Source organism: Mastigoproctus giganteus, chromosome 13 (assembly GCF_048544385.1).
Source record: "Mastigoproctus giganteus isolate SK-2022 chromosome 13, ASM4854438v1, whole genome shotgun sequence".
NCBI lineage: Eukaryota > Metazoa > Arthropoda > Arachnida > Uropygi > Thelyphonidae > Mastigoproctus > Mastigoproctus giganteus.
The window spans coordinates 133,380,053-133,406,781 of NC_143587.1; the positions used below are offsets into that span (position 1 = coordinate 133,380,053).

Genomic DNA, 26,729 nt, shown 5'->3' on the forward strand with positions numbered 1-26,729 from the left:
CTATCATGTCTGGGCAGAATTGCAGACACTTTCAAATTCAACCCTAATTCTCGGCTTTTGTTCAACAGTGACCTGTACTTGTTAAGTAATTCTGCCGGTCTCCTACTCTTAATATTATTAGTGCCAACGTGTACAACTACATCACCTTTTGTGCCCTTAAAAGATGATATTCGCTCTACAACGTCATCAACCTTTGCCCCTGGCAGACATACCCTGGTCCTGTTCCACCTATCTTTTTTACAAAGCATGTTCCCCGTTTCCCTGACAATAGAGTCACCAACAACTACTAGTTCCTTCGGGACCAGCGCATTCTGCCTTGGGGGTTGTCTCTGTGTCACGCGATGCCCAAGTGCAAGCTCTGGCATTGATGTGGGCAGCTGAGAGCTTGATGGGTCCCTCAATTTAGTTTCTTCGAGGGCATCCACCCTGTCCTTCAAGCTCTCATATAGGCCCACAAGAACGCCGAGTTGTTGCCTGATATCGATACACTCCTTGCATCGCGCACACACAAAAACATCCCCCTTGGCAGTATCATGTCCCGTACCCGATTGCTCTGCAAACATCAAGCAAACAGTGCATTTTATAAGGCTGTGAGTCAGAGGACAACTGCCCCCGTCAGTTCTGCTCTGAGCCACAGCACTTCCATTAGCTTGAGCCTTTTGCTTTGCTGCTCTGGTCTGAGTCATGATTCTATTAATTTATTAATTAATTATAATTAATTATGTTATGTTATTTAGAACGAACAGAGGGGTGAAATGGGAGTGATGTGTTTTTTTTTTTTTTTTTTTTTGGCTGATGCTGCATAAGCTTGCTTTCTTGCATTATATGCCTCTATTAATGCTAATGATTTCTGCTACCAAATCATGGTTTGTAAGACAATCAAGGGACTTCTACAAAACTGGCTTGCAAAAGTGTATTGAAAGGTAGCAAAAATATCTCATTTTGTCTGTTGACTATGTTGAAAAAGTAGTACATGGTGTTTGTTTCAACCTTCTAACACAACTACTTCTGGGTGAATACAAATTTTTTTGGTACCCTGCCTCTGTCATATAAATATCAAAATAGAGTGCAGGGAGGTCTTGCTTAGTTAATGTATATTTAATCTTAGAACAGTCATGCCAGAAAATAAAATGGTTAACAGGCATATTGGAGTGAAGCAGCCCACTGTAATTTAATTAGTTATTGTTATTTGGTTTTTAGGAGCATTAACAACTAAGGCCATATTGCTCCGGGGATATGCGGTGGTCATTCCCTGACCTTTCCACATCCTCCGTATTTGGTGGATCACGGGCTCGAACCCTGGTCTAATCAAGAAGCGTGTGCTACGCACTGCTGCTCCTGCCCACCTGGCTACGGAGGCACCATTTAATTAGTTAATTTGTCCCTTCTCAGTTTAATTTTATTTTATTATTGTGACAATTGGAAGTATATTGAAAAAAAATTTGTTATATGTTATCAAGAGTGGTTTTTGTATATGGGTTCATAATTTTTGCATTGAGTTTTGCATCCACAGTGATAAGTCATATATCATTTGAAAAGTCAGGAATTGAGTTTATGATGTCAACCCAAAGTTAATGACTTCATTTTTAAATACAAATTAAATAATTGATACATTTGTATAAAAGTCAGAATATTATAAACACAAAAATGAACCACTAGTATAATGGATAAAAGAACTTCATGTGTGGTTTTACTTCAGGTATACATGATGAAATCCAGACATCAGCATTTTTAATTCTTTAACTATTCCTTGATTATTTTGAGAGAAAAATTGCACAAAGTGATATAAATGAGAGTTAGCATTAGTAGAGGCATAGGATGTAAGAAAGCAAGCTTATACAGCATCTGCCAAAAAAAACCCCAAAAATCTTCCCATTTCACCCATCGATTCACTCCAAAAGTTTGTCTAGTTCTGCCTTGAATTTATTTAAGCTGTCAACTTCCACAATAACAGATGTTCCAGCAACCAACCCCTCTCTGACTAAAGGCAAATTTCCACACATCTGTTCTACAATTTTCTTTCCTCAATTTGAATTTATGCCTCAGGTGCATAATCTGAGCAAGACTCCCATCAGCATTGAGCTTGCTCAAACCATTCAAGGCCTTATACACCTCAATCAGATCACCTCACAGGTGACTAGTCTCCAGACACTGCAATTTGCAGAACTTTTATATGGGTTTGTAGTATTTGAATTGAGTTTTGCACTCACAAAGATAAGTCATATATCATTTGGAAAGTCATGAATTTAGTTTATGGTGTCAACCCAAATTTAATGACTTTATTTTTACATGCAGAATAAGAGAATATAGCATATATAGTAGATTAAATAAATTTAACACTGAAAATTACTGTCCAATTTAAGTGAATATTAAACTGTATCTTATATTTGGCCTTTATAATCAACCTCCACAACATTCTGGATCACAGATATCACAGAAGCTGATCACAATCCAACATACCTTGAGGTAAAGTACAATTAATATGCATGTGTTGTGGAAGTATACTAGATGCCTAATGATGATAATACTAACTCTTAACATTTATAATTAAATTAAATTATCATTCCCTATAATGATGAAAATTTCTATATCAAGGATAGGCCTTTATTGCCAAATTAAAGATATGAGTAAATATTATTGACCATTAAAGAATAATAACAGGTAATTTACAAGTACATATTACAAGACAGACTCCGACCACCACCACCACTGTACACCTTCCATCAAGGAAATTTCTAGTGAATGAATAGTATTGTAGTAGCAAATGATACAAGGAAAGAGGTTTATACAGCATCAGCCATAAAGAATTAAAAAAAAAACTACTCGCCTCTTTGTACATTCCCTTATAACAATTTGTTTAATCCTTTCTTATATTTATTTATTCAAGCTACCCACTTCCACAACATCAGATGGACGCTTGTTCCAACAATTACTTCCTGGCTGAAAGCAAATTTTTGCACATCTCTCCTGCAGCTATTCCTTTTTAATTTAAATTTATGCCCTCTTATGTAAATTGGTCCAAGAAAGAGGAAGGATGCTGTCAGAATTTAGTTTACTCAATACATTTAAAAACTTAAACACCTCGCTATCGGGTCTCCGTAGCCAGGTGGGAAGGGAAGGAGCAGCAGTGCATAGCACACGCTTCTTGATTAGACCGGGGTTCGAGCCCGTCAACACCAAATACGGAGGATGCGGAAAGGTCAGGGAATGACCACCGCATATCCCGGAGCAATATGGCCTTAGTTGCTAATGCTCCTAAAAACCAAATAAATAACTAACTAACTAACTAACCTAGTTTCCAGGCCCTGCAGTTTTCAGAACTGAACTCTTCCTTGGGAAGAGTATATCCTTTTGTATCCTGGACCAGTCTTGTTGCTCTTCTCTGTACCTGTTCCAACAGATCCACATCCTTCATAAAATGAGGCTTCTAGATCTGTATGCATACTCAAGATGGTTGCAGCCTAGCCATTACTTTGTACAACAGGATAATCACCTTCTTGTATCTTTTGGCAGAATTCTTGTATATCATTGACTAAACTTCATGAACCATCCCTGCAGCCTATCTGTCTGCTCAGAGAACTTCATGTCAGACTATACAAAAGTATCCCCCCCCACACTAGGTATTTTTCATTCTCCACCACCCATGGTGATGGAGAATGAAAAAGCATTAATTTGTTCAATCCATTTGAGTAAACTAAATACCCAAGATGTCTTCCAAATTGCTGTGCCCCTTAAAATTGAAGATATCTATCTTGCCTTGGCCACTGCTATTTCTTCCAACAATACTAATTTTATGACATTTTAATGTCAATACCTGCTAATGTTTTCTGCTTGTTTTATCCTTGATAATACTTGTATCTTGATGAGGACCGAAGAAAGGATATTCAGAACATGTTACCTATTTCAACACATTAAACAAAGTACAAAGGACCCCTTGTATTTTCTTTAACATATTGAAATAAGTAACCAGATGGTTAAAAAAAAACTGTACCCATTTGTTTTAGTTTATTCGTCAGCTCCTTTAACAGTTTGTACAACTAGCATCTTATATAATTCACTTTAAGATAATCATCATTCTGCTATAACTATTTATTATTATTTGTAAGGAAGCTACAGTAGTAATTTCCAGGGTATTTTGTTTTTTTAACACTTAGTTTTTTTATTTTTAACAGTTTTCCTGTGAAGATGGCGAATATAGTTCCTTAGGATCAATATGGTTCCAGACTCCTGAAGCAAGTGTTAGAAGTCTTTTTCATGATCCTGCAAGTGAGTGCACAACTTTTTTTTTTTTAACACAGTACTCTTCAGAAGTTGTTAAAAATTGTATTTGGGAAATGAAAGAGCTATTGATATAGGAGACAAATGTATAAGCAGTGCATCACTGAGAAAGAAATTGCTTGCAACATAAATGTGTAAATATTTTTTAAACAGGTAATTACATATGATGTTTTTTTGTGGCATGGTGAATAGGTAAAACAAAATACAGTAAAAAATTAAGCATTTCAGTCTGCATTGAGAAAAATCTGTTTGTGATTTCTTTTAGGAAGCACAGATAATTCTGAAATGTTTTATAGTATTTCCTGTACTTCATCAGTGATTGTAAAGACAGCAGAACAAGAAAGTATTAGTAATTAATTTATAGTGCTTTCTAGATTTAATTAGTTTGAACTAATTTATCCATTTATAATACATAATGAAACAGTAAAATTAAATGATTAAATAATTAATTACTAATGTACCTGTGATTATTTCTCTTACAACACTCTTCTTCGCATGCTAAGATGTAGATTGATAATTCAGCTGTATTTTTATGAATGTTAAATTTATCTAAGGTTAAAGTCATCCGGTGCCAATCATATGTCAGCAGTTTTTAAGACCTGTTTCCATAATATTAAGAGATTAAAGGATTAGGTTTATCTTTCAGTTAATCTAAGTTAAAATCTCGTGGTTCCAATTGGAACAGTTTTTAGGCCTTTTATGTCCTTGCGTGTGTATGCATTCAATGTCATACAGGTGCCATTGGCATTATTAAACAGTTTCTGTATTTTATACATTCCATAACTATTTTTAAATTGTTTGTTAATAAATAACTATTTGTTAATGTAAGGTCATCAAAGTATTTCACTTTGATCCTTGAGGTTGTCACAGACATTCTCTCAGATATGCTAGACAAGCTGTACTTGCTACCTGGGAGTCTAAAACGCTGATGGAACTGATATTCGGGTGACACTCAAGTCAAGTGGACCCAATTTTGGAAGTGCAGACGGTCTGTGACAGCCAAATCCTCTGCTTGCACCTTCACGATGGTGGGACTGTTGGTGGGACCTCCATGCACAAGTACCTGGGTGGGTGACCACCCAGGTGTGAACCAACATAAGCAGGGGTCAAGGTGTGGCGCCCACACCTCATGGAGGAACGCCACCCCTCTATGTTACCAGGCAGTACTAGGTGGTAGTTGACTCTCATCAACCGGTGAAATACCACCACTTTGCTTATTGGAGGCTTGAAGTGGTGGAACCCATGTTTAGTCTCTAGAGCTAAGTTCTGGTCAACCCTTCCCTATCTCTTCCATCATGCAGTATGATTGATGACGTTTGAGGTTATGATGAATGTCGTGGCAAGATCCAATATTAGCATTAGCATTAGTAGAGGCATTTGATGCAAGAAAGCAAGCTTATGCAGCATCAGCCAAAAAAAAAAAAAAAAACCACTTCCACTTCACCCCTCTGTTCGTTCAAAATACCTGTCCAGCTGAGCCTTAAACTTATTTAGGCTATCAACCTCCACTACAAGGGATGGAAGTCTGTTCCACCAACCAACCACCCGCTGGCTAAAGGCAAATTTCCGCACGTCTATCCTACATCTGTCTTTCCTCAATTTGAATTTATGCCCTCTCAGGTGATTATTCTGAGCTAGAGGAAGAATCCCATCAGCATTGAGCATGCTCAAACCATTCAAGGCTTTATACACCTCTATCAGATCACCTCGCTGGTGCCTAGTCTCCAGACACTGCAATTTGCAAAACCTAAGCCTCTCTTCGTAAGAGCACCCCTTTGTTCCACTCACTAATATTCCTTACCTTTCGAGGGTACAGCTCTAAAACGGTGTTCGCAGGCCGGCCGCTAGTTAGTACACCGGACCGAACGTATTGGTAACTCTCTAGGAGGCTTCCGGATCAGTTAGTGTATAACCTTGCTACCTCTACTCTGCCAGATAGTGACTGGAGGGAGTCCGAGTAGTGTGTATGCGGGAAGCATTGTCGAGGCCACGTTATGTCAAGGATCTGGGTATATTCTTACCACGTGTACGCCATATCCAAAAATTTCATTACTTCATACAGCATGTCTGACCCACTTTTTCTTACTATTGAATATACCATAAATTGTCAAACTAATAGAGCAAGCTTATTTGCAAAGAGATCTAAACCTCCCAAGCACTTCCTAATTCATTTCACAAATATACGTGGTCTCAATTCTAATTTCATTTCCACTTGCAGTCTGCCAAACCCCATGTACTTTTTCTGACAGAATCTCAGTTATCGGTTGATTCAACTACTGCTCATCTCAGATGCCCAAATTATTCGCTGTATGATTCCTTTCGTCTCAAAGGTGGTACTTGTGCATATGTCCGTTCTGATATTCCCTGTCAGATTTAGAATCTCCTCTCTTTGATCTTCTCTGGCTTAAAATCTCTCTACCTCATTGTGTCAAATTCATCTGTTGTCTTTATTCTCCCAACTCCACTAATCACTAGGAGCTCTTTGACTTCCTCTCTTTGCAACTTGACTTTTTCCAGTCCAACTTTCCTAACAGTGAGGTAATTTTCCTTGGTGATTTTAATGTTCACAACTCCAGCTGGCTTCCATATTCTAGTCACACCGACCCAGCAGGTCGAGATGCTGAGGCTTTTGCAATTACTAATGACCTAGCACAGATTGTTAATTTACCTACAAGAATACCAGACAATCCTAATCATACAGCCAATACGCTTGATCTTTTTCTCACAAACAACCCTTCTAAGTACACGGTCGAAGTGAGAGGTCCTTTAGGCACTTCAGATCACAACTTGGTGATTGTCTCTTCTCCAATGGAACCTTTATCTCATGGCTATTCCCAACCTCGTGTTGTTTGGCATTACAAGAATGCAAAATGGGATGACCTGCGAGACTTCTTTTCTTCTTTTCCTTGGTCGGATTACTGTTTCAAAACTTCTGATGTCAACGTTTGCTCAGATCGTGTCAGTGAAATTATTCTTGCAGGAATGGAATCCTTTATCCCACACTCCACTTTAAAATCTCGTCCTTTATCTAAACCTTGGTTTTCCAATAAATGTGTTAAGGCTGTTCAAGAGAAGAATGTTGCATATCGTAATTGGCTTGTTTCTAATTCTTCAATTTCATTTTCTGCCTACACCAAAGCTCGCAACAATTGTAAAGCAGTTATTAATCAGTCCAAACTAGAGGTTGAACAGGCTAAGAGTAGAAAACTTGCTTCTTTCCCTAATGGTAGCCGAGCATTCTGGTCTCTTGCCAAAGCTATTGGCCGCAAATTTTGCCCATCTCTGCTCCCACCTCTGTCCAAACCAGATGGTTCTGTTGTCACTTCAGCCAAGGATAAAGCTGACCTGCTAGCATCCCATTTTTCTTCCAGCTCATGTATTAATGATCTTGGTAAAACACCTCCCACCATTCCCAACACGCTCCATTCAATGTCTTCTGTGGTCTTCCGTCAAAAGGATATCAGAAGGATTTTGATGAATCTTGATGCTAACAAAGCTCCAGGTCTTGATGGTATTTCTCCACTTGTTCTCAAAACCTGTGCTCCTGAACTTACTCCTATTTTTGCCGCCTTTTTTCACTTTCTTATTCCAAAGGTGTTTTTCCTTCTGCTTGGAAATTTGCTTATATCTAGCCAGGTGATGGGAGGGTAACAAATCCCTCCCATCCAATTATCGTCCCATTGCAATTACTTCTACTCTTTCTAAAGTAATGGAGAAATCAATTAACCGCCAACTCTTAAACTACCTAGGAACATTCCGTCTGATCAACGATCGCCAGTATGGATTCCGTCAGTGTCGATCCACTAGTGATATTCTGGCTTATGTTACCCATTTATGGACTAATTCAATGGAAAGGTTCGGTGAAACACAAGTAGTTGCTCTTGACATCTCAAAGGATTTTGATCGTGTTTGGCATAAAGGTCTTCTAAACAAGCTTCCATCTTATGGTTTGCCAACTGTTTTTAGTAATTGGTTATCCAGTTTTCTCTCATCGCTCACTGAGGGTGATGGTAGATGGCTCTCTGTCTTCTAACTTCTCCACTAATGCCGGTGTCCCCCAAGGTTCAGTTCTTTCCCCCACTCTTTTCCTCTTGTATATTAATGACCTTCTTCCATTGACTGGAAATCCTATCCATAGTTTTGCCGATGAAAACACATTGCATTCCACTTTCTATTTTGAGAAACCTTGTCCTGCTCAATCAGCTTCAACTTCTCGAAAATCTGCTACCAATTCCTTAAATGCCGATCTTCAGGTAATTCTCCAGTGGGGCAAAGACAACTTAGTTGATTTCAACCCTTCTAAAACTCAGTCTTGTCTGATATCTTGCAAAAAGGATTCTTCTGCTCCTATGCTCATCTTTAGTGACACTCCGATTTCTAGGCAAAATGATATATCTCTTTTGGGGATTACCCTGACTTCTAATCTCTCTCTCTTGGCACAAGCACATTACAAATATTGCTTCCTCTGCATCTGAAAAACTTGGTTTTCTCTTTCGCTCTTGGCGTTACTTTTCTTCCAAACAGCTGTTCACTCTGTATAAATCGCAAATCCGCCCTGCCATGGAATATTGTTCCCAAATCTGGGGTGGTATCCCCAAAACCTCTCTCAGACTTCTTGATTCCATTCAGAAGAGGGCAGTTAGATTAATTAATGATTCTTCTTTAACAGAGTCTCTCCACTCACTGTCTCATAGACGTACTGTATCTGCTGCATGCCTCTTCTAAAGATACTTCCATGGGCACTGTTCTTCTGAATTGGCTTCTATAATTCCCGCTCTCTCTTTCAAAACAGTCCAAACACGTGCCGCCACCAGCCAACATCCATTTACTGTCCAACTTCAAACTCACAGAACCAACTTTTCATCTTCCTCATTTATTCATTCAACTGCCGTTTTCTCGAACAACCTTCCTTCATACGTATTTCCTGAAAATTACAATCTGCAGAAGTTCAAGTCCAATGTCAACAAATATCTTCTTTCGTCTTCTCAACCCCCAAGCCAAGCACCGTACTAAGTACTATAGGTTCTAATACCTCTCGTGTTTGGGGTTCACATAAAAAAAAAAAAAAACTTTTATGCACCCATTCTTATGGCAAAGTAACATCTCTCGAACACTTAACATGTGTATCTTTTTTAGTTCATCATTTTAACACCTCTTCTGTTCGGTGAGAGATCACTTTAATGATATATGTGATTGTAGTATTCAGTTTACTCTTGAACAATGTTTGAACAAATGCTGAGATAGCAGCAGCATGTGGATCACATTAATCATTTTCAAGTTTAAGTTATTTTATGGATAAGTTCACAGTAGTTTCAAGTGTCATAAAAGAAATAGAAATGGCTGAAGCAGTGAATGCTTTTCAGTCTCAGCTCTTTGCACTTCGGCTTTGGTATCTTCCAGATATTATTTAAAAAGAAAGAAAATCTATATACAGTGGTCTTCGTTTGTGTGGTAGTCTTCATTGGGTAAAATGATAAATGCAAGTCACACTTCTAGTTTTAACAATTTCTCGCTATAATATTGAGGTTAAGAGGATATTCAGCCAGGTAACTGAAATGCAAGAAGTCGTTTTAAGTTGGCCTCCTCTAATGATACAATGGAAAAATTAACTTACAGTCCCCTCAAGAAGTTTATTGTTCTGGTCAAACTTGGACTACATTTCTAAAGGAAGTGAAATCTACCATAGTGGCCTCTTGCATGTTTCTTCATATTTAATATCTAAAATTGCTGATGTAAAGTTTGGCAGAGTGGTTAATCACAGGAATCAGAGTATGGTACTACAGGAAGACCTAGAGAAATTGGGCAGATGGGCAAAATGACATTTGACGTTTAACAATGATAAATATGAGTTCAGGGGGTACTACACTCAAGTTAGTGGAGAACCAAAAAGGACTTAGGGTAATTGTATAGTCTGACATGAAGTTCTCTGAGCAGTGTAGACAGGCTAACTAGAACAGCTCATGAAAATTTTTCCAGCAGGGACAAAGAAGGTGATTATCCCAGTGTAGAAGGCAATAGTTAGATTGCATCTCAAGTACCACATACAGGTCTGAGATCCTCATTTTAGATCCTCTGTTGGAGTGAGTACAAAGAAGAGCAACAAAGTTGGCCAGGGACACAAAAAAAGTACTGTTAACAAGGAAAGCTATCATGTGTGCAAATTGCAGTGTCTGGAGTAAAGAAGCTAGGCACCTTCAAGGAGACCTGATTCAAGGGTTTAAGGCTTTAAATGGATTGAGTAAATTAAATGCTTATGGCATCCTTACCCCCAGATGATAAACGTAATGGGAGACATTTTTAAATTTTTCAATTTTTCAAATGGCAAAAAAGATGAAAAAATTTGCTTTCAAGTAGAGAGTAATCAATTATTGGAACGTGACTAATTTGAATAAATTTTAAGGAAGAATTAGACAAATTATTAGAGAGTATGTTGTGAGTAGAGGTTTTATTTTATTTTTTTATTTTATTTTTTTTTTTTTTTTTGCTAATGCTGTATAGCCTTGCTTTCTTGCATCATTTTCCAGCACTAATATTGTCTTCAGCTTGGAGAACAGTACCAGATATCTCCAGTCAGGGTGGTAGGAACTCTGCCAAATTCTTGAACATGGCATTGACCGAATTGATGAAGATGACACCTTGGCATTCCTTGGTGGGGGAGGGGGATACACTTCACTTGCACATAGTGTTAATGCCTATCCAACAGGGGCTGTTATGCTGCATATGTGAACTGCCATACACCTGGCACAACAGAGTAGTATGCAAATACTGTAGCATTGCAATATCCTCCATCTCTTGTCCTACTTGTGCCTGCTAACAGAAGCTGTCACACAGCATTGCAAAGATTGTAAATCAATGCTTGATGGGGATGTTTCTCTACTTGAATGCAAAAATTTGCTTTCAAGTAGAGAGTAATCAATTGTTGGAACATACTTCCATTTGGAAGTGACTGTCTCAACTCTAATCTAATCCCAGCTATAAATCCCCTATCCTCCTATCAACCCATCCTTCTCTCATACATTTTTGTATTATTTATTTTTTTATATACCTATTTATTTAATTTTTTTTCAGGGCTTGCCCTCTGGAACTACAGTCACAGTGGGTAGCCCAGCACAAAGTACAAATGGTGTAGTTAGTCCCTCTCCCCTCCTCTCACTGGAAATGCCATTGAATTTTCAGGTGATCTTCTGGCAGCTGTGTAGAAATACTACAGCACAAATAAAGGTTGTAATGTGATCCCACTGGAACCACCTAGACAGAAGCACATACATATGCATACATGCACTTTTGTTATTATACATTTCGTTCCAGTTGATTTATCTTGAGAACCCCCTTAGTTCAGGTAGACCCTTTTTGTGAAATTAAAAACTCTTACCTCAATTACCTAAATCTCATTTATTACTGATAACACAATTCTTGTAGTATCATATCTGTGATATCCTATGGATCATTGGTGTTGATGAGGTCAAGAATATTTCTTCCTCTCCATGACCCATAGGTCAAGTTGTCAGTCCACAATTCCTGATCTGTGAGTTCTTAGCTCAGAGATCAGATGAGTTGTTAGCTCATGATAATGAAGAGTGTGATAGGAGTCATTTAGGTTCTGTTTAATGACTCTTACCACACTCTTCATTATCATGTAGTTTGTAGCACTCACCTCCCACTCTTATCTTTCTTTACTACTCTTGCAGCACACAGACCCTGTGTGCTGCAAGAGTAGTAAAGAATTATGGCCACAGAAGCCGATGCTTCTATGGCTATAATGCACCTCCCCAAGTTTTTGCATTTTACTCTGATCCAAGCCCGAGGCAGGATTCGAACCCGCGACCTTTGGGTGCCAGGCAGGCACTTTACCCACCTGGCTAGCCTGGGCGGCTTCGAGTCAGTTTTATTTAGTAGCATTACGGATGAATTACAGAGTTCCTAACTCCAGAGGCCTTTCCAATGATATTATAAGTTATCATACCTGTTCATTTGGGACCCATGCTCTCCCTTGGACTCTGGTAGACACTCATACCATTAAACAATTGCATATTTCTCCTCTGCCCCTTCCTCCCATGAAGCAGCTACCCCTCACCCTTAAGACTCTTTCAGTGATATCAGCAAAGGTCCTTGCACTCCACTTCAAATGAATTTCATCCCTGTGAAATAAATATATACTATCAAATAGGGCAGATCACACTAATTAATAACCCAAGCCTAAATTTATTCAAGACTTGCATCCCAAAATCGCTCCAGTCATACTTCGGCTGGATTGAGACAATTACATGTTGCCTAAATTCAGTATTTTTTGAAAATGGTCATACTTTTCTGTCTAATCCTCAATTTGCATTTAATATCATTAGTAAACACATGTATAATCAAAATCTCATTAGTTCCATTGAGAAAAGATAACTGGTTAATTAATATCATCAATTGTAACACGAGATAGACATTCTGATTCTGTTTCACCCATCTTTATTAGGCGGAACGCAACTAGATGTGAGAAAACAAAGTGTGTTCCCCGTTTTCCGCACAATTGAGTCTTCTAATAAAACTACCTCCTGTTGAACCAAAACACTTTGCTCTTGATGATTCATATCTGGGGCCTGAATAAGAAATGCATACCTCTGGCATATCACTAGACATATCAGTCTCTTCAATTCCCTAGGTTTTCGCTTTGGTAGTAAAAATATCAGAATTAGTCAGTAGTCATTTTTAAGGAAAGAGGTACAATCCTTATAAAAATTAATACATAAATGAGAGAGAGTGAGATACATTTTATATAGAAGTTTATTACTATTAAATATGAAGGGAAGATAAAGGGAATTTAAGAATATGTAAAAAAGTGCTTGTGTTTTTTTTTTTTTTTTTTTTTTTTTTGTTTCTGAAAAATCTTAAAATACACACATTCAATCTCAACATCTTGATTTATAATAAACAAGATTATAAAGTAAAGATATTTAATTATGTTATTTCTTGTCTAGCCAAAATTAAGTTTCATGTTTTGATTTCAAAAGGTGTTCATATGCAATTCATAAGAATAGTCAATTGTCACTTTTTTAATAATTTAAAAAGTTTTTTTAATTTTTTTTTTTATTTTACAGATACGTGGTCTTACCAATCACTTGGGATTTTTTTTGTATTTTATTACTTCTTAGCATGCTGGACATATGGCTTGAGTATTTCAAGTGGTTTATTTATCCCAACTTTATTAGCAGGAGCAGCCTGGGGTCGGCTAGTTAGCATAATGGCAGTGTACCTTTTTGGATCTGAAACAGTAAGTTGTTTCATTGCCTATGTGTAGAGGTAAAGAAAAGTGAAAATTGATAGAATTTCAGCTTATTTCTCAAATTTTTGAATGAACCACTTTCACAAGCATGTATTTAATTGTATTAAATAAGTAAATATCAGACTTTTCAGACTGATGTTTATATAACTTTATGTAACTTTGATTACAAGAATACAATATTAAAGGAGTAAATAAAATACAAAACTATAACATGGTGAACTGACTGCTCTGAAATTGATTGGTACTGACCTAGGATTCTCTGGAAAACAGGACAGGGACAACAAAAAAAAAAAAAAAAATTGTTGCCTAGTTGGTTGGATTTTAGTAGCATTTAGGTATTGAATTCTAGTAGCCTTTAGGCTCTGTTCAAGAACTCATTCTAAGGAAAACAGGGCTAAGTTAGCAGTCCATTCTGACAGATATCAGATATATGCTCACTCCAGAGCAAATCCCAAAAAATGTTGAAATTTTTCAGGTCTGCTCTGGAGTTAGGATGAGTCATTAAAGTTTATCTATTTTGAAAACAGAAGGGAGCAACCCTGCCCCCGTTTCTTTATGACTAATTGTTATTCAGAAATATTAAAAACTTCAGTGAATATCTTTCTTTCCTTGTGGCTGCACTATACCTAAATTGGAGAGTTGGTGGACAGTAGCCATGTAGGCTTCTTTATCCACTTAACAGTCAATTTTATTTTTATTTATTTTTTTTCCAAGAAAACATCCAAAAATTGTTAAGTTTTTAGTCTACTTTCCAAAATCTGTGTCAGTACCCCCACCCTAATAACATTTCTTTTTAGTCTTAAACCAAACACACACACTTCACAGGGGACATTCAAGTACCCAAAGGGGAAGTTTAACTTTATCCACCATCTTGAACCAAGATAGCTGCCATCTGATATAAGCATTGCCTGGTTAGAACTTGTGTTCACAACCCAATCCCAACCAAAATTACAATACTCTTGTGGGGATGGTTAAGAGGCATAGGGAGAAAGGAGGAGAGTATACGCCTATCGGGTATACTCTCACTGAAATATTTCTATTTCAAACTACCAAAATTTACAGGTGTTGTCAGTCACAAAGGGCACAGAATTCCAGGAGTATTTTTATTTTGATCCACCATCTTGAAACAAGACTGCCACTATTTAGAACACACATTTACAGTTTGATTCTAATAATATTTACAGTACTTTTGGAGTGGTGAGACTGCGGTGTTGGAGTTATTTGTAATTCATTCCTTCATTTTGAAACAAGGTAGTTGCTACTAGAATTGTGTGTGTTGGTTGAATCAGTGGCATAACTGTACAGATTACTGATAAAATGAATAATTATTTTGCATCTACATTCACAGATCCAAAAAAAATTGCACTAATGATATTCTCTAAAATTACAACCAACACGGCTGAGCCTGGAAATCCATTGAACTCCCATCCCACCATTCACCAAGTGCAGAGATTTTGGGATTATTTTTGACTAAAAACTCAGCTTTAAACATCATGTAACAAACATCCACACCAAGGTCTGTAGATCCAGGTGGTTTGCCAAACGACATCTTTTACTTCACTGAGTATGATATCACACTACAGTTTACCTGCTGGTTTATACAACCTATCATTACCTATGGAGCTGAGCTGGAACCTGAATATCTGCAGCAAAAATGAGTGCTGAAAATCATCACATCTGATGTTTGATCATATACATCTTCTTCCACATGCACTTACACTTCACATGTAAGTGAAGTGTATATTGACTGGAATTTGGGGGCTGGTCACTCACACACTAGCAGGGCTTTTGTGGATTTATTGAATGATTGTTTTCTACATCAGCATGTTCGGGAGGCAACTAGAGGGAGTAATACTCTTGATTTGATTATCAGCAGTGATTCTTCATGCATTAAGAATCTGCAGATAAATGAACCACTAGGTGGCAGTGATCACAGTGTGCTGAAGTGGGATTTACTCAAAGAGGTAACTACCATTAGGGGTAAAGGGAAGGGTTATTGCTTCCGTAAAGGCGACTACGATGGACTGAGACAGTATTTAAATTCTATACAGTGGGACCAACTGATGATGTTACCAACAGCAAATTCAAAATGGGAAGCATTCAAAGAACTTATCTTGGAAGCTACTAGGCTTTACATACCAACTAAGAAATATTGTTCAAGGTTTAGGCCAAAATAGATGTCAGATGAACTAATGAGGCATATGGCAGAGAAGAAAAATGCATGGGATACTTACAAATTAACACATGATACAGAAGCCTATGATAGATACAAGTTGATATGCAACCAAGTTACAAAGGAGGTTAGGCAGGCGAAGGCAGATTACAAGAAATCCTTCGCAAAGAAAAACAGCAAAGAGTTCTTTACTTATGTAAACTCTAGAAGGAAGGGGATGAATCAGATTGGTCCACTTGATATTGATGGGTCAACTGTTGATGATCCTGCTCAGGTAGCTAACAAACTAAATGAATATTTTGCATCGACATTCACACATGAGGAGTTATTCAGCAAGGGGAATGCCAGAGGTGTATTCAACTCTAGCAGTAAGCTACAGAATCTTGAAATAATTGGGAGTAAAGTGGAGGAGAAACTGTTGAAGATAAACACAAGAAAGGCACCCGGGGTGGATGGGATCTATCCAGTTATATTAAAGGAGGCAGCAAAGGAAGTAAGCAAACCCTTAGCCATAATTATGAGAGCTTCCTTGGACTCAGGGGAGGTACCCATAGACTGGAAATGTGCAAATGTGACCCCAATTCACAAAGGAGGATCAAAGGCTGACACAAGTAATTATAGACCTGTGAGCTTAACTTCTGTTCCAGGAAAATTAATGGAGGCACTGGTTAAAGAAGCACTGCAGGATCATTTAGACAAGACTTCAGTTATAGCTCGGACACAGCATGGTTTTGTTAAGGGGAAGTCTTGCCTGACCAATTTGATTGGATACTATGATGCAGTCACAAAAGAACTGGATGCAGGGAATAGCTTTGATATTATATACAGTCTGTCCTCGTATAGCACGATAGTTGTGTTCCTAGAAACCCTCGTGCAATATAAACAACAGGCCTTATGGGAAAAGTGGGGTTAGGTGCCGACCACCCAAAATTGAACACACATTTGGAACCAAAACATTACCAAACACAATAAATAATCGGGTAATTTTAATCGTTATAAAATACTTAAGTATTTTATAACGATTAAAATACGTAATAAAAAATAATATTATAATATTATTGTTATTATAATATAATAAATAATAAAAAATATTTATTTTTTATTATTTATTTAAATAATAAAATAGTCGTAATAAAATACTTACGTATTTTATAATACGTAAGTATAAATTATAATACGTAAGTCGTAATAAAATGCTTACGTATTTTATTACGACTATTACGTAATAAAATATTGCTAATGCTTTTGCTTCTATCGTAAGCAAACTTGTTTTTTGTTTGATTTTTCTATCCAAACAGATAGAAAATCGAAAAACAAATAGAAAAGACAGCCGTTCCATCTCTTCCAATTCTTGTGTCTTAATCTAATGTATTTTAATTACACGTTGTGTTGTTCCTGCTATGAAAGTTGTTTTTATTTTCTCTGCATTCTTTCTAATTCTCGGAGTTGCCTCATTTCTGTCTGTAGCACGTGCAATATCACATGGTCTTTCATTTTGCTCAAAGCGTTTCACAGTTTCATATTTTTTCTCTATCGACAGAGGCGGACTGGCCATAAGTCTTACCGGGAAAACCCCGGTGGGCCGGTGTGATTTTGGCCATAAACGCTAGTATGAGGCCACTATGAATTTTCCCTGGTAAGAATTTTTGACCCAGTCCGCCTCTGTTTATCGATATTGCTTTTTTTTTTTCTCTCTCTGAATCTGCAGTGTCTTCGCCAGGACGCTTCATTTTCACACCTTTTAAGTATTTTACTAATTTTTAGGGAATAAAGCACAATTACAAAACGAGGAGGCGCCCTTGATACACATAAACAAAGCTGCGCCCGTGTAGCAACTGAATAAACAACACCGTAAAGGCCGAGATACACTATTAACACCTCACATTTTACTAAAGCACATTTCTGGGGGTTACTACCATAAAACAATTTCCAGTTGCGTTTCTGCTAGTGGAATCTGTTATAAACTGGTAGTAAACTCAATCTAATTGCATTTGCGATTATATCGATAGCTGGAATTGTGTTGGTTTTTACGTTATTATGGTGAAATGTGATTCCCCTTCACTGATATAAAAACATAAATACATTTTCAGAATCTTCTCTTCATTCCTATCGTGTTGTGTTCGGTTGGGGTGATTGCCATTTCTTGTAAACACAAAGGCGAATCGTGCATAAGCGAATTCGGTTCGTGTTATATAAGATATCGTTCCCCTATTTATAAATCGTGTATGATCGAATTCGTATAATCCAAACATGTGTTATACGAGGACCGACTGTACTTGGATCTTAGAAAGGCTTTTGATACTGTTGCACATGGAAGACTGCTACACAAATTGGAGCAGTGTGACATTGGAGGCAAATTGCTGCTATGGATAAAGGGGTGGTTGAGGGGGAGAAGACAGAGAGTGGTAATCAATGGACACTGCTCATCGTGGACTAATGTTATTAGTGGAGTCCCTCAGGGCTCAGTGTTGGGTCCATTATTGTTTTCTGTATTTATAAATGATATTGATGATGGTATATCAAGCTTAATGTCCAAGTTTGCAGACGATACAAAGGTTGACAGGGTTGTCAAGGACACCATTCGAGGTTGGCATTCGAGGTGAGCGGACGCGCTTAGACAGGGCTCCTCAGTTAAGTGGTTTACTTTTGGATAGTGCTTTTAAATATTTGATTTATTTAGATATTGTTGGATTATTTTGTTATAGGTTTTCCTGTAACTGTTTGATTTTAATAATATTATAGATATAATTTTTTAAAGTTACTTTCATTGATATTTATTTAATTTTATAATGGTAGTTACGAGATCTGCCTTAAACGCGTCACAGGGTATCGTGACTCACACGGAAATAGCAGATGGCGATTTACGGGTGAGTCATGATTTAATCTGTTGTGGAACCTGTGGAATGTTTTCCAAGGTCGACCTGGTGACTAATCCTACCTCACCTGGGGATTCTTTTCTTTGTGATCGATGTAAGGAGTGCACCGATCTTAAATTACAATTTGGTGCACTGAGGGAACAATTTGAGTCCCTGAAAAAACGAGTGCTTGCCCTCGAAAATAATGCATCTGGGAGCTCGTCAGGGACTCAAAACTCCAGCAATCTACCAAGTGATGCACACCCGATTCGAGCCTCAAAACCGAAAAACCAAGTGCAAACTACTCTGGTTAAAAAGGACATTGTATTATTAGGAGACTCCATTGTCAGGGAAACGGGGAATATTTTTTGTAACAAAGTTAGGTGGAGGAGAACCAGGGTATGTCTGCCGGGAGCAACTATTGATGATGTCACCAACAGACTGTCAGATTTTAAAGGGGGTAGAGAAAATATTATTATTCATGTGGGGACAAACGATATTAAACGTACACGATCTGACGATTTGTTGGAAAAATACAGGACCATGCTGAGGAAATGTCGCGAGCTAGGCCATAATGTCTATGTGTCTGCAATTCTGCCCAGACACGATAGGAGGGATTATATGTTAAGAGCCTTGTGGATTAACTCAAGACTTGAAGGAATCTGCAAGGCTTTAGGGGGTAAATTTCTATCAGCATGGCCCACACTTGTAGGTAGAAGGAATTTGTTTTGTAGAGACGGGATACACTTAAACAAAGGTGGTGCAAAAGTTTTTGCCAGTATTATTGAGGATACCTTAAAGGTTCAGGGAAACTGCTAGTTAGGGGGGATGTGGGTAATACTGACACGCGTTTATCTGATAATATTGGTCAATGTAACTCTTGCACATACCTTAAGAGTTCTTATCTGTTACCCCAACTGGACGTATTATCTAGATGTTCTGGGGGCACAAACGTTTCACGTGGGCGGGTAGCTAATGCCAGGGAAGAGAGCCTAAAAAACTTCAAGGGTTGTGTTAGGGTTGTTAAATATACAAGAACAGTAAATCTTAATTGTTTATACAGTAACGTTAGAAGTGTCGTCAATAAAATGAGCGAATTCGAACTGCTGGTTAAAACAAGTAACGCGGACATAATAGGGCTTACCGAGACGTGGTGCCACCCGGAAATTGGGGATGATGAGTTTCAGTACGGCTTGTATAATGTATTTAGGAAGGATAGGTTAGATAGAAGGGGTGGTGGGGTAATGCTTCTTATCAGAAGCAGCCTGAGTGCGACGATAGCTTTCCCGGATTCAGACGTCTCACATGCTAGTATAGTGTCTGTATGGTGTGAGATAGTTGGAAACAAAGGTATAATGCGAGTAGGAGTAATCTACAGACCAGGTGATTGTGAAGATTATGACAAAAGCCTCTACATGCAAATGGAATGGGCAAGTAAGCGTCAATGCCTTATTATGGGTGATTTCAATCTGCCTCTAATTGATTGGAGTAAATGGGAAGGAAACTCGACATGGGGAACAAAATTTTTAAATCAACTAGATGACTGTTATTTGTATCAACATGTCAGGGAAAGTACTAGAGAAAAGAATATCCTAGACCTCATCATCACACATGAATCAGAGGACATAACAGGGCTGACAGTAGAGGAACCAGTAGCAGGAAGTGATCACGGAGTTCTACGGTGGATGATGACGAGAGAGGTAGCAGAAGTAAAAGGCAAAGGAATGGGTTTTAATTTCAGAAAAGGAAATTACGATGCCTTAAGGTACTACATGGCCTCTATAAACTGGGTAGATATCGCGCAGAGAATGAATATTGAACTGTGGTACGCTTTTAAAACATTAATCACAGATGCCTTGAATGCGTATATACCATTAAAAAAATACTCCACGAGGAGGGTTCCAAGTTGGATGACTAGTGAAGTTGCCGCATTACTTGAGCAGAAAAAGGTGGCATGGAAAGGTTACAGAACAATAAAAAGTACTGAAGCCTATAACAGCTACAAGGTGATGTGTAATAGAGCCACAGAAAAGGTTCGACAGGCAAAGGCAGTTTATGAGAAATCACTAGCAAACAGAGCAAAGAGGGGGGATAAAGAATTCTTCACATATATAAATGCCAAGAAGAGCAGGACAAACCAGATCGGACCTTTATGTAAGGGAAAGGGGATAGTAATAAATACACCAGCTGCCGTTGCAGATGAACTCAACAGTTATTTTGCATCGATATTTACAAATGAAAAGCCTTTTGTGGCAAAGGGAAATTGTGGGAGCGAAGTTAAAAAATATGTAATTAATGATATTGAAATTTCGCAAGATTATTTAATGAAAAAACTTTCGAGCCTACAGACCAGTAAGGCTCCTGGAGTTGATGGAATATACCCTATAATCTTAAGAGAGGCGGCAAGCGAGTGCATTGAACCATTGAGGCTAATTATGCGAGCATCATTAGACTCTGGGGAGATTCCCTTGGATTGGAAAAGTGCAAATGTATCTCCCATACATAAGGGGGGCTCTAAAAGTGAAGTTGGAAATTATCGACCTGTCAGTCTGACTTCAGTAGTAGGGAAAATCATGGAGGCAATGATCAAGGGTGGAATTCAGGATCATTTGGATCGAATTGAAATTCTCAAGGATACTCAGCATGGTTTCGTAAAGGGAAAATCATGTTTAACAAATCTGGTTCGCTATTTCGAAAGGGTCACTCACGAGCTGGATTTAGGGAATAATTTCGACATTGTTTATTTAGATTTCAGCAAAGCTTTTGACTCAGTCCCACATGAGCGGTTGCTTTATAAGCTGGAACAGGTTGGAATCACTGGGAAAATCCTTAGATGGATAGAAGGATGGCTTCAGGGCAGGAGGCAGAGGGTTGTGATAAATGGCTATTCCTCAGATTGGGTTGATGTAAGAAGTGGGGTTCCCCAAGGATCAGTATTAGGACCACTGTTGTTTTTAATTTTCATAAACGACATTGATGAAGGGATAGAGGGCGTGATGTCTAAATTTGCAGATGATGTTAAAATTGGGAGAGTAGTTAATGATCACTGTCAAGCTGAGCTTCTTCAGAGAGACCTAGATAGACTTCAGGAATGGTCAGAAAAATGGCAGAAAAATGCTTTAATCCAAAAAAGTGTAAGGTATTACACCTGGGAAACAGTAATCCCAAAAAAACGTATTCACTTGCCGGAGTTCAACTAAAGCCAGTACTGGAGGAAAGGGACTTGGGTGTTACGATACGGTCAGACATGAAATTCTCTGAGCATTGTAAACAGGTTGCAAGGAAGGCCCATGGTGTCCTATCGATGATCTATCGAACTTTTGCAAGTAGAGATAGGGACGTGATAATCCCATTATATAAGGCTTATGTTAGACCACACTTGGAATACTGTGTTCAAGTATGGAGACCGCACCTGAAGAAAGACATCGAGCTTCTTGAAAGGGTGCAAAGAAGGGTAACTCGCCTGGTGAGATCGGCAAAAGGGCGTCCTTATGAAGAAAGACTTCGAATATGTGGGTTGCAGAGTTTGGAAACTAGACACCTTAGAGGAGATTTGATTGAGGTGTTTAAGGCTCTGAGAGGCATCAGTAAAATGAATGAGGACAAAATTTTCAAGATTATAAATGATGCTAGAACTAGGGGACATAAATTCAAGTTACGGGGGGAAATGTTTAGATTGGATTGCAGGAAGTTCTATTTTAGCCAGCGAGTTATAAATTACTGGAATAAGTTGCCTTCATGGGTGGTAGAGGCCGACAGTTTGGGGAAATTCAAAGGTCATCTGGATAGTACTTTCGGGTAAGGGAAGCACATAGGTTGATAGGTTTAATTTCCTTTTTATTTTATTTTTTTTTATTTATTAATTATTATTATTTAGTTATTTATTTATTTATTTTTTTTTTGTTTTTGTTTTTATCATTGTTTTGTTCGGATTTTTTTTTTTTTTTTTTTTTTTTGGCTGGTGCAGCATAAGCCATAGGCTTTCTTGCACCATGCGGCCGTTACTAATACTAATACTAATACACTACTGACACTATGCTGCTGCAACAGGATCTGGAAAGGTTGAGCAGATGGGCTGAGAGGTGGCAAATGAAGTTTAACATTGACAAATGTAAAGTACTACACATGGGAAACAGCAACCCCAGAGCAACGTATCAACTGTGTGGTACTACACTGACAGTGGTAGAGAATGAAAGGGACTTGGGGGTGGTTGTGCAGGCAGATATGAAGTTCTCTGAGCAGTGCAGATGGGCTGCAAGAGTAGCTCATGGAGTATTGTCAATGATATACAGGAATTTTTCCAACAGGGATAAGGAGGTGATTATTCCCTTGTATAAGGCAAAGGTCAGGCCACACCTAGAGTACTGTATACAGGTCTGGAGGCCTCATTTCAAGAAGGATGTAGAGCTGCTGGAACGAGTACAGAGAAGGGCAACAAGATTAGTGAATGGAACAAAGGGGTGCTCTTGCGAAGAAAGGCTTAAGTTTTGCAAATTACAGTGTCTGGAGACTAGGCACCAGCGAGGTGATCTGATAGAGGTGTATAAAGCCTTGAATGGTTTGAGCATGCTCAATGCTGATGGGATTCTTCCTCTAGCTCAGAATAATCACCTGAGAGGGCATAAATTCAAATTGAGGAAAGACAGATGTAGGATAGACATGCAGAAATTGCCTTTAGCCAGTGGGTGGTTGGTTGGTGGAACAGACTTCCATTCCTTATAGTGGAGGTTGATAGCCTAAATAAGTTTAAGGCTCAGCTGGACAGGTATTTTGAACGAACAGAGGGGTGAAGTGGGTTTTTTTTTTTTTTTTGGCTGATGCTGTATAAGCTTGCTTTCTTGCATCAAATGATCAAATGCCTCTACTAATGCTAATGCAAATGTAATGGATGTAACACATTTCAGAAAGTTTAAAAAAGGATCATTGCCCTCTGCTTGCTTGTAACAATAAAAATGATTAAAAGTGAAACATCTATGCCAATCACCCCCCCCACACACACACATTAAGAGCACTCCCTACTCTTCGGTCTGTCACATGGAGGCTTAGAAACATTTACAGGTTCCTGCCAATGGAAATGCTACATAACATTCAACTACTAGATGCTACATAACATTCAACTACTAGATGCTGTTTACAAGATGTTTATTCATGACAATGCCTACATAAGGTATATAATCAGTGAACAGCTCTTGTCTTAATGGCCTTCAAGTAGTACAGTTGACATGCCAGTGTAGAATAAAGAACCAGGGCTGTGTTAACGGTACAATGAAATTGGCTTTGGCAGGGGGGGGCCTTACCTGAAGAGGGGCCTCATTTTCAGTTTAAATATTTTCTAAAAATAGTGATAAAAATTTCTAATAATAATAATAATAATAATAATAAACCAAGAAAACATGTAATATAAAAGCATACTTAAACTTAACTGAAGTGTTTAAATTTTATTCTTATACCATTTTATTGTACAATAATTAAGTTAAAAGTTTCTGTTAAAATTGTTTTTATTGTTACTTTATTTTTCAAGTCAAAAAACGTAAAACAGTTTTGACCTCTTATTTTACATTTTTATCAGGGAATTATTTTTGACAATATAAATATAAAAACCTGTGTATTGTTTGTATTTATATGTATTTGCAATATGAATGTGTAGTAAGAAACATTAATGCAGGGTCTGTAAAGATGGATATGAGAAGTACACATAGTGCCTGAACTAAAAGGGTGCAAATGATAGTAGAAAAAAGAAATTAAGTGGTAATGAAAAAGGTGTAAGAATGTTAAAATCCTAGTAAGATTATGAATTAAGATTATTAATGGCAGAAATGGGATTAAGAACAGTGGTTCCACAACCTTGTAAAGAACAGTGGTTTCACAACCACTGATAAGTCCAGCTGATGCCATGATACTATGCAATAAGCAAATCCTGATTCTACTGGTGAGAGGAAAAAACCTGTTTTACCAATTAATGTTTGTGTGTTTATTTTATTTATTTATTTATTTTTTTGTTAATAACTATGAATAACTATTTTTTCTTATCATACGTTAAACCCCTGGGCATTGCATCAGTCATCAACATAACATACGTTATTACTGCTGATTGTAATAAAGATATATATATAAATATATTTAGATGCTACTGCACTGTTAAATATAGGTTGCAGACAATTTGGCATGAAAATTAGTTACACAATAAAAAAAAAGGTTATGAAAGTTGTGCAAGATGAGGAAAAGTAGGAAATGTAGGCTAAAAGCAAATATTGGAATTTTTTTACAGAACAGTCTTCAATTAAGATAGAAGATTAGATGTGGAAAATAAACAGTAGATTAAGTAAAGCAGGGAGTGTAGAAAGCTAATTAAACAAATTATTTGGCAGAGAAGAAAAAATAGGCAAAAATTAAAAATTAGATCAAGAAATAAAAGTATTGATCAAATATGAGTGAAGGAAAATAAATGGAATGGCCTTCAGGTAACATAATCCAATCAAAAGGAAGTGAAGCAAATCTAAAATGCTATAAGCATGTAGAAAGGATGGTAGGAGCAATATCAGCTGAAAGGATATTCAAAGAAAAAAAGGGTTCATTTATCAAGTACGTGCGGTAGACAGTTTTATGTAAAACATTCTTTGCATTTCTTTTTAGCCTAATTACACATCTAATTGTTGACAGGTAGTAGTAGTAGTACTGTCATGTGATGCAAGAAAGCAAGTGTATCAGGTTATGCAGCATCAGCCAAAAAAAAAAAAAATCACACCATTCCCTCCAAATGCCTGTCCAGTTCCTCCTTAAATTTATTCAGCCTATCAACTTCCACAATGACAAATGGAAGTTTGTTCCAGCAATTAACCACCCGCTGGCTAAAGGCAAATTTCCGCACATCTATTCTACATCTGTCTTTTCTTAATTTGAATTTATGCCCCCTTAGGTTCGTAATCTGAACAAGTGGAAGGATCCCATCAGAATTCAGCGTGCTCAACCCATTCAAGGCCTTATACACCTCAATCAGATCACTGTGCAGGTGTCTAGTCTACAGCCACTGCAATTTACAGAACTTCAGCCTCTCTTGGTAAGAGTATCCCTTCATTCCCCTCACCAATCTTGTTGCCCTTCTCTGTACACGCCCAAGCAAATCTACATCCTTTCTAAAATGAGGCCTCCAGATCTGTATGCAGTACTCAAGACATGGCCTGACCATTGCCTAGGTGCCTCCATAGCCAGGTGGGAAGGAGCAGCAGTGCGTAGCACACGCTTCTTGATTAGACCGGGGTTCGAGCCCGTCACCACCAAATACGGATGATGCGGAAAGGTTAGGGAATGACCACCGCATATCCCGGAGAAATATGGCCTTAGTTGCTAATGCTCCTAAAAACCAAATAACAACAACCTCCTTTTCCCTGCTAGCAAAATTCCTATATATCATTGACAAAACCCAATGACCTTCCCTGACAGCCTGTCTGCATTGCTCAGAAAACTTCATATCTGACTGCACAATTACTCCCAGGTCTTTTTCATTTTCTACCACCTTAAGTGTAGTACCACACAGTTGGTACGTTTCTCTGGGGTTACTTCTACTCTTATGCAGTACTTTGCATTTGTCAAGGTTAAACTTCAGTTGCCACTTCTTAGCCCATCTTCCCAAATTATCTAGATCCTGTTACAGTAGCACACTGCCATTGCTGTCATTAACAACCCTCCCAACCTTTGTATCATCTGCAAACTTCGACACTAAGCCTGATATACCTTCATCAATATCATTGATAAATATACAAAACAACAGAGGACCCAACACCGAACCCTGTGGGACTCCACAAATAACATTAGTCCACGAAGAGCAGCACCCATTAATTACCACCCTCAGTCTTCTCCCACTCAAGCATCCTTTTATCCATTGTAGCAACTTACCCTTAATACCATTCTGCTCCAATTTGTACAATAGTCTTTCATGCGCAACAGTGTCAAAAGCTTTCCTGAAATCCAAATAGATGATATCAAAATTATTTTTTGCATCCAGTTCCTTTTAACCACATCATAATATCCTATCAGATTTGTCATACAAGACTTTCCCTTAACAAACCCGTGCTCTGTCTGAATTATTGCTGCAGTCTTGTCTAGATGATCCTGCAATGCATCTTTAACCAGTGACGCCATTATTTTACCCGGAACA

The 26,729-nt window shown here is 37.9% G+C and overlaps 1 protein-coding gene across 1 annotated transcript in view; it reads left to right on the forward strand.

The window, feature by feature from the left end:
- The window catches only part of LOC150076452 (H(+)/Cl(-) exchange transporter 7-like), a 301,080-nt gene that overhangs the window by 171,155 nt on the left and 103,196 nt on the right, over positions 1–26,729 (forward strand). The window contains exons 14-15 of the mRNA XM_090387362.1: positions 4,173–4,266; positions 13,362–13,534. Of these exons, the coding sequence (XP_090243488.1) occupies positions 4,173–4,266; positions 13,362–13,534 (267 nt within the window). The remainder of the gene's footprint in view (positions 1–4,172; positions 4,267–13,361; positions 13,535–26,729) is intronic.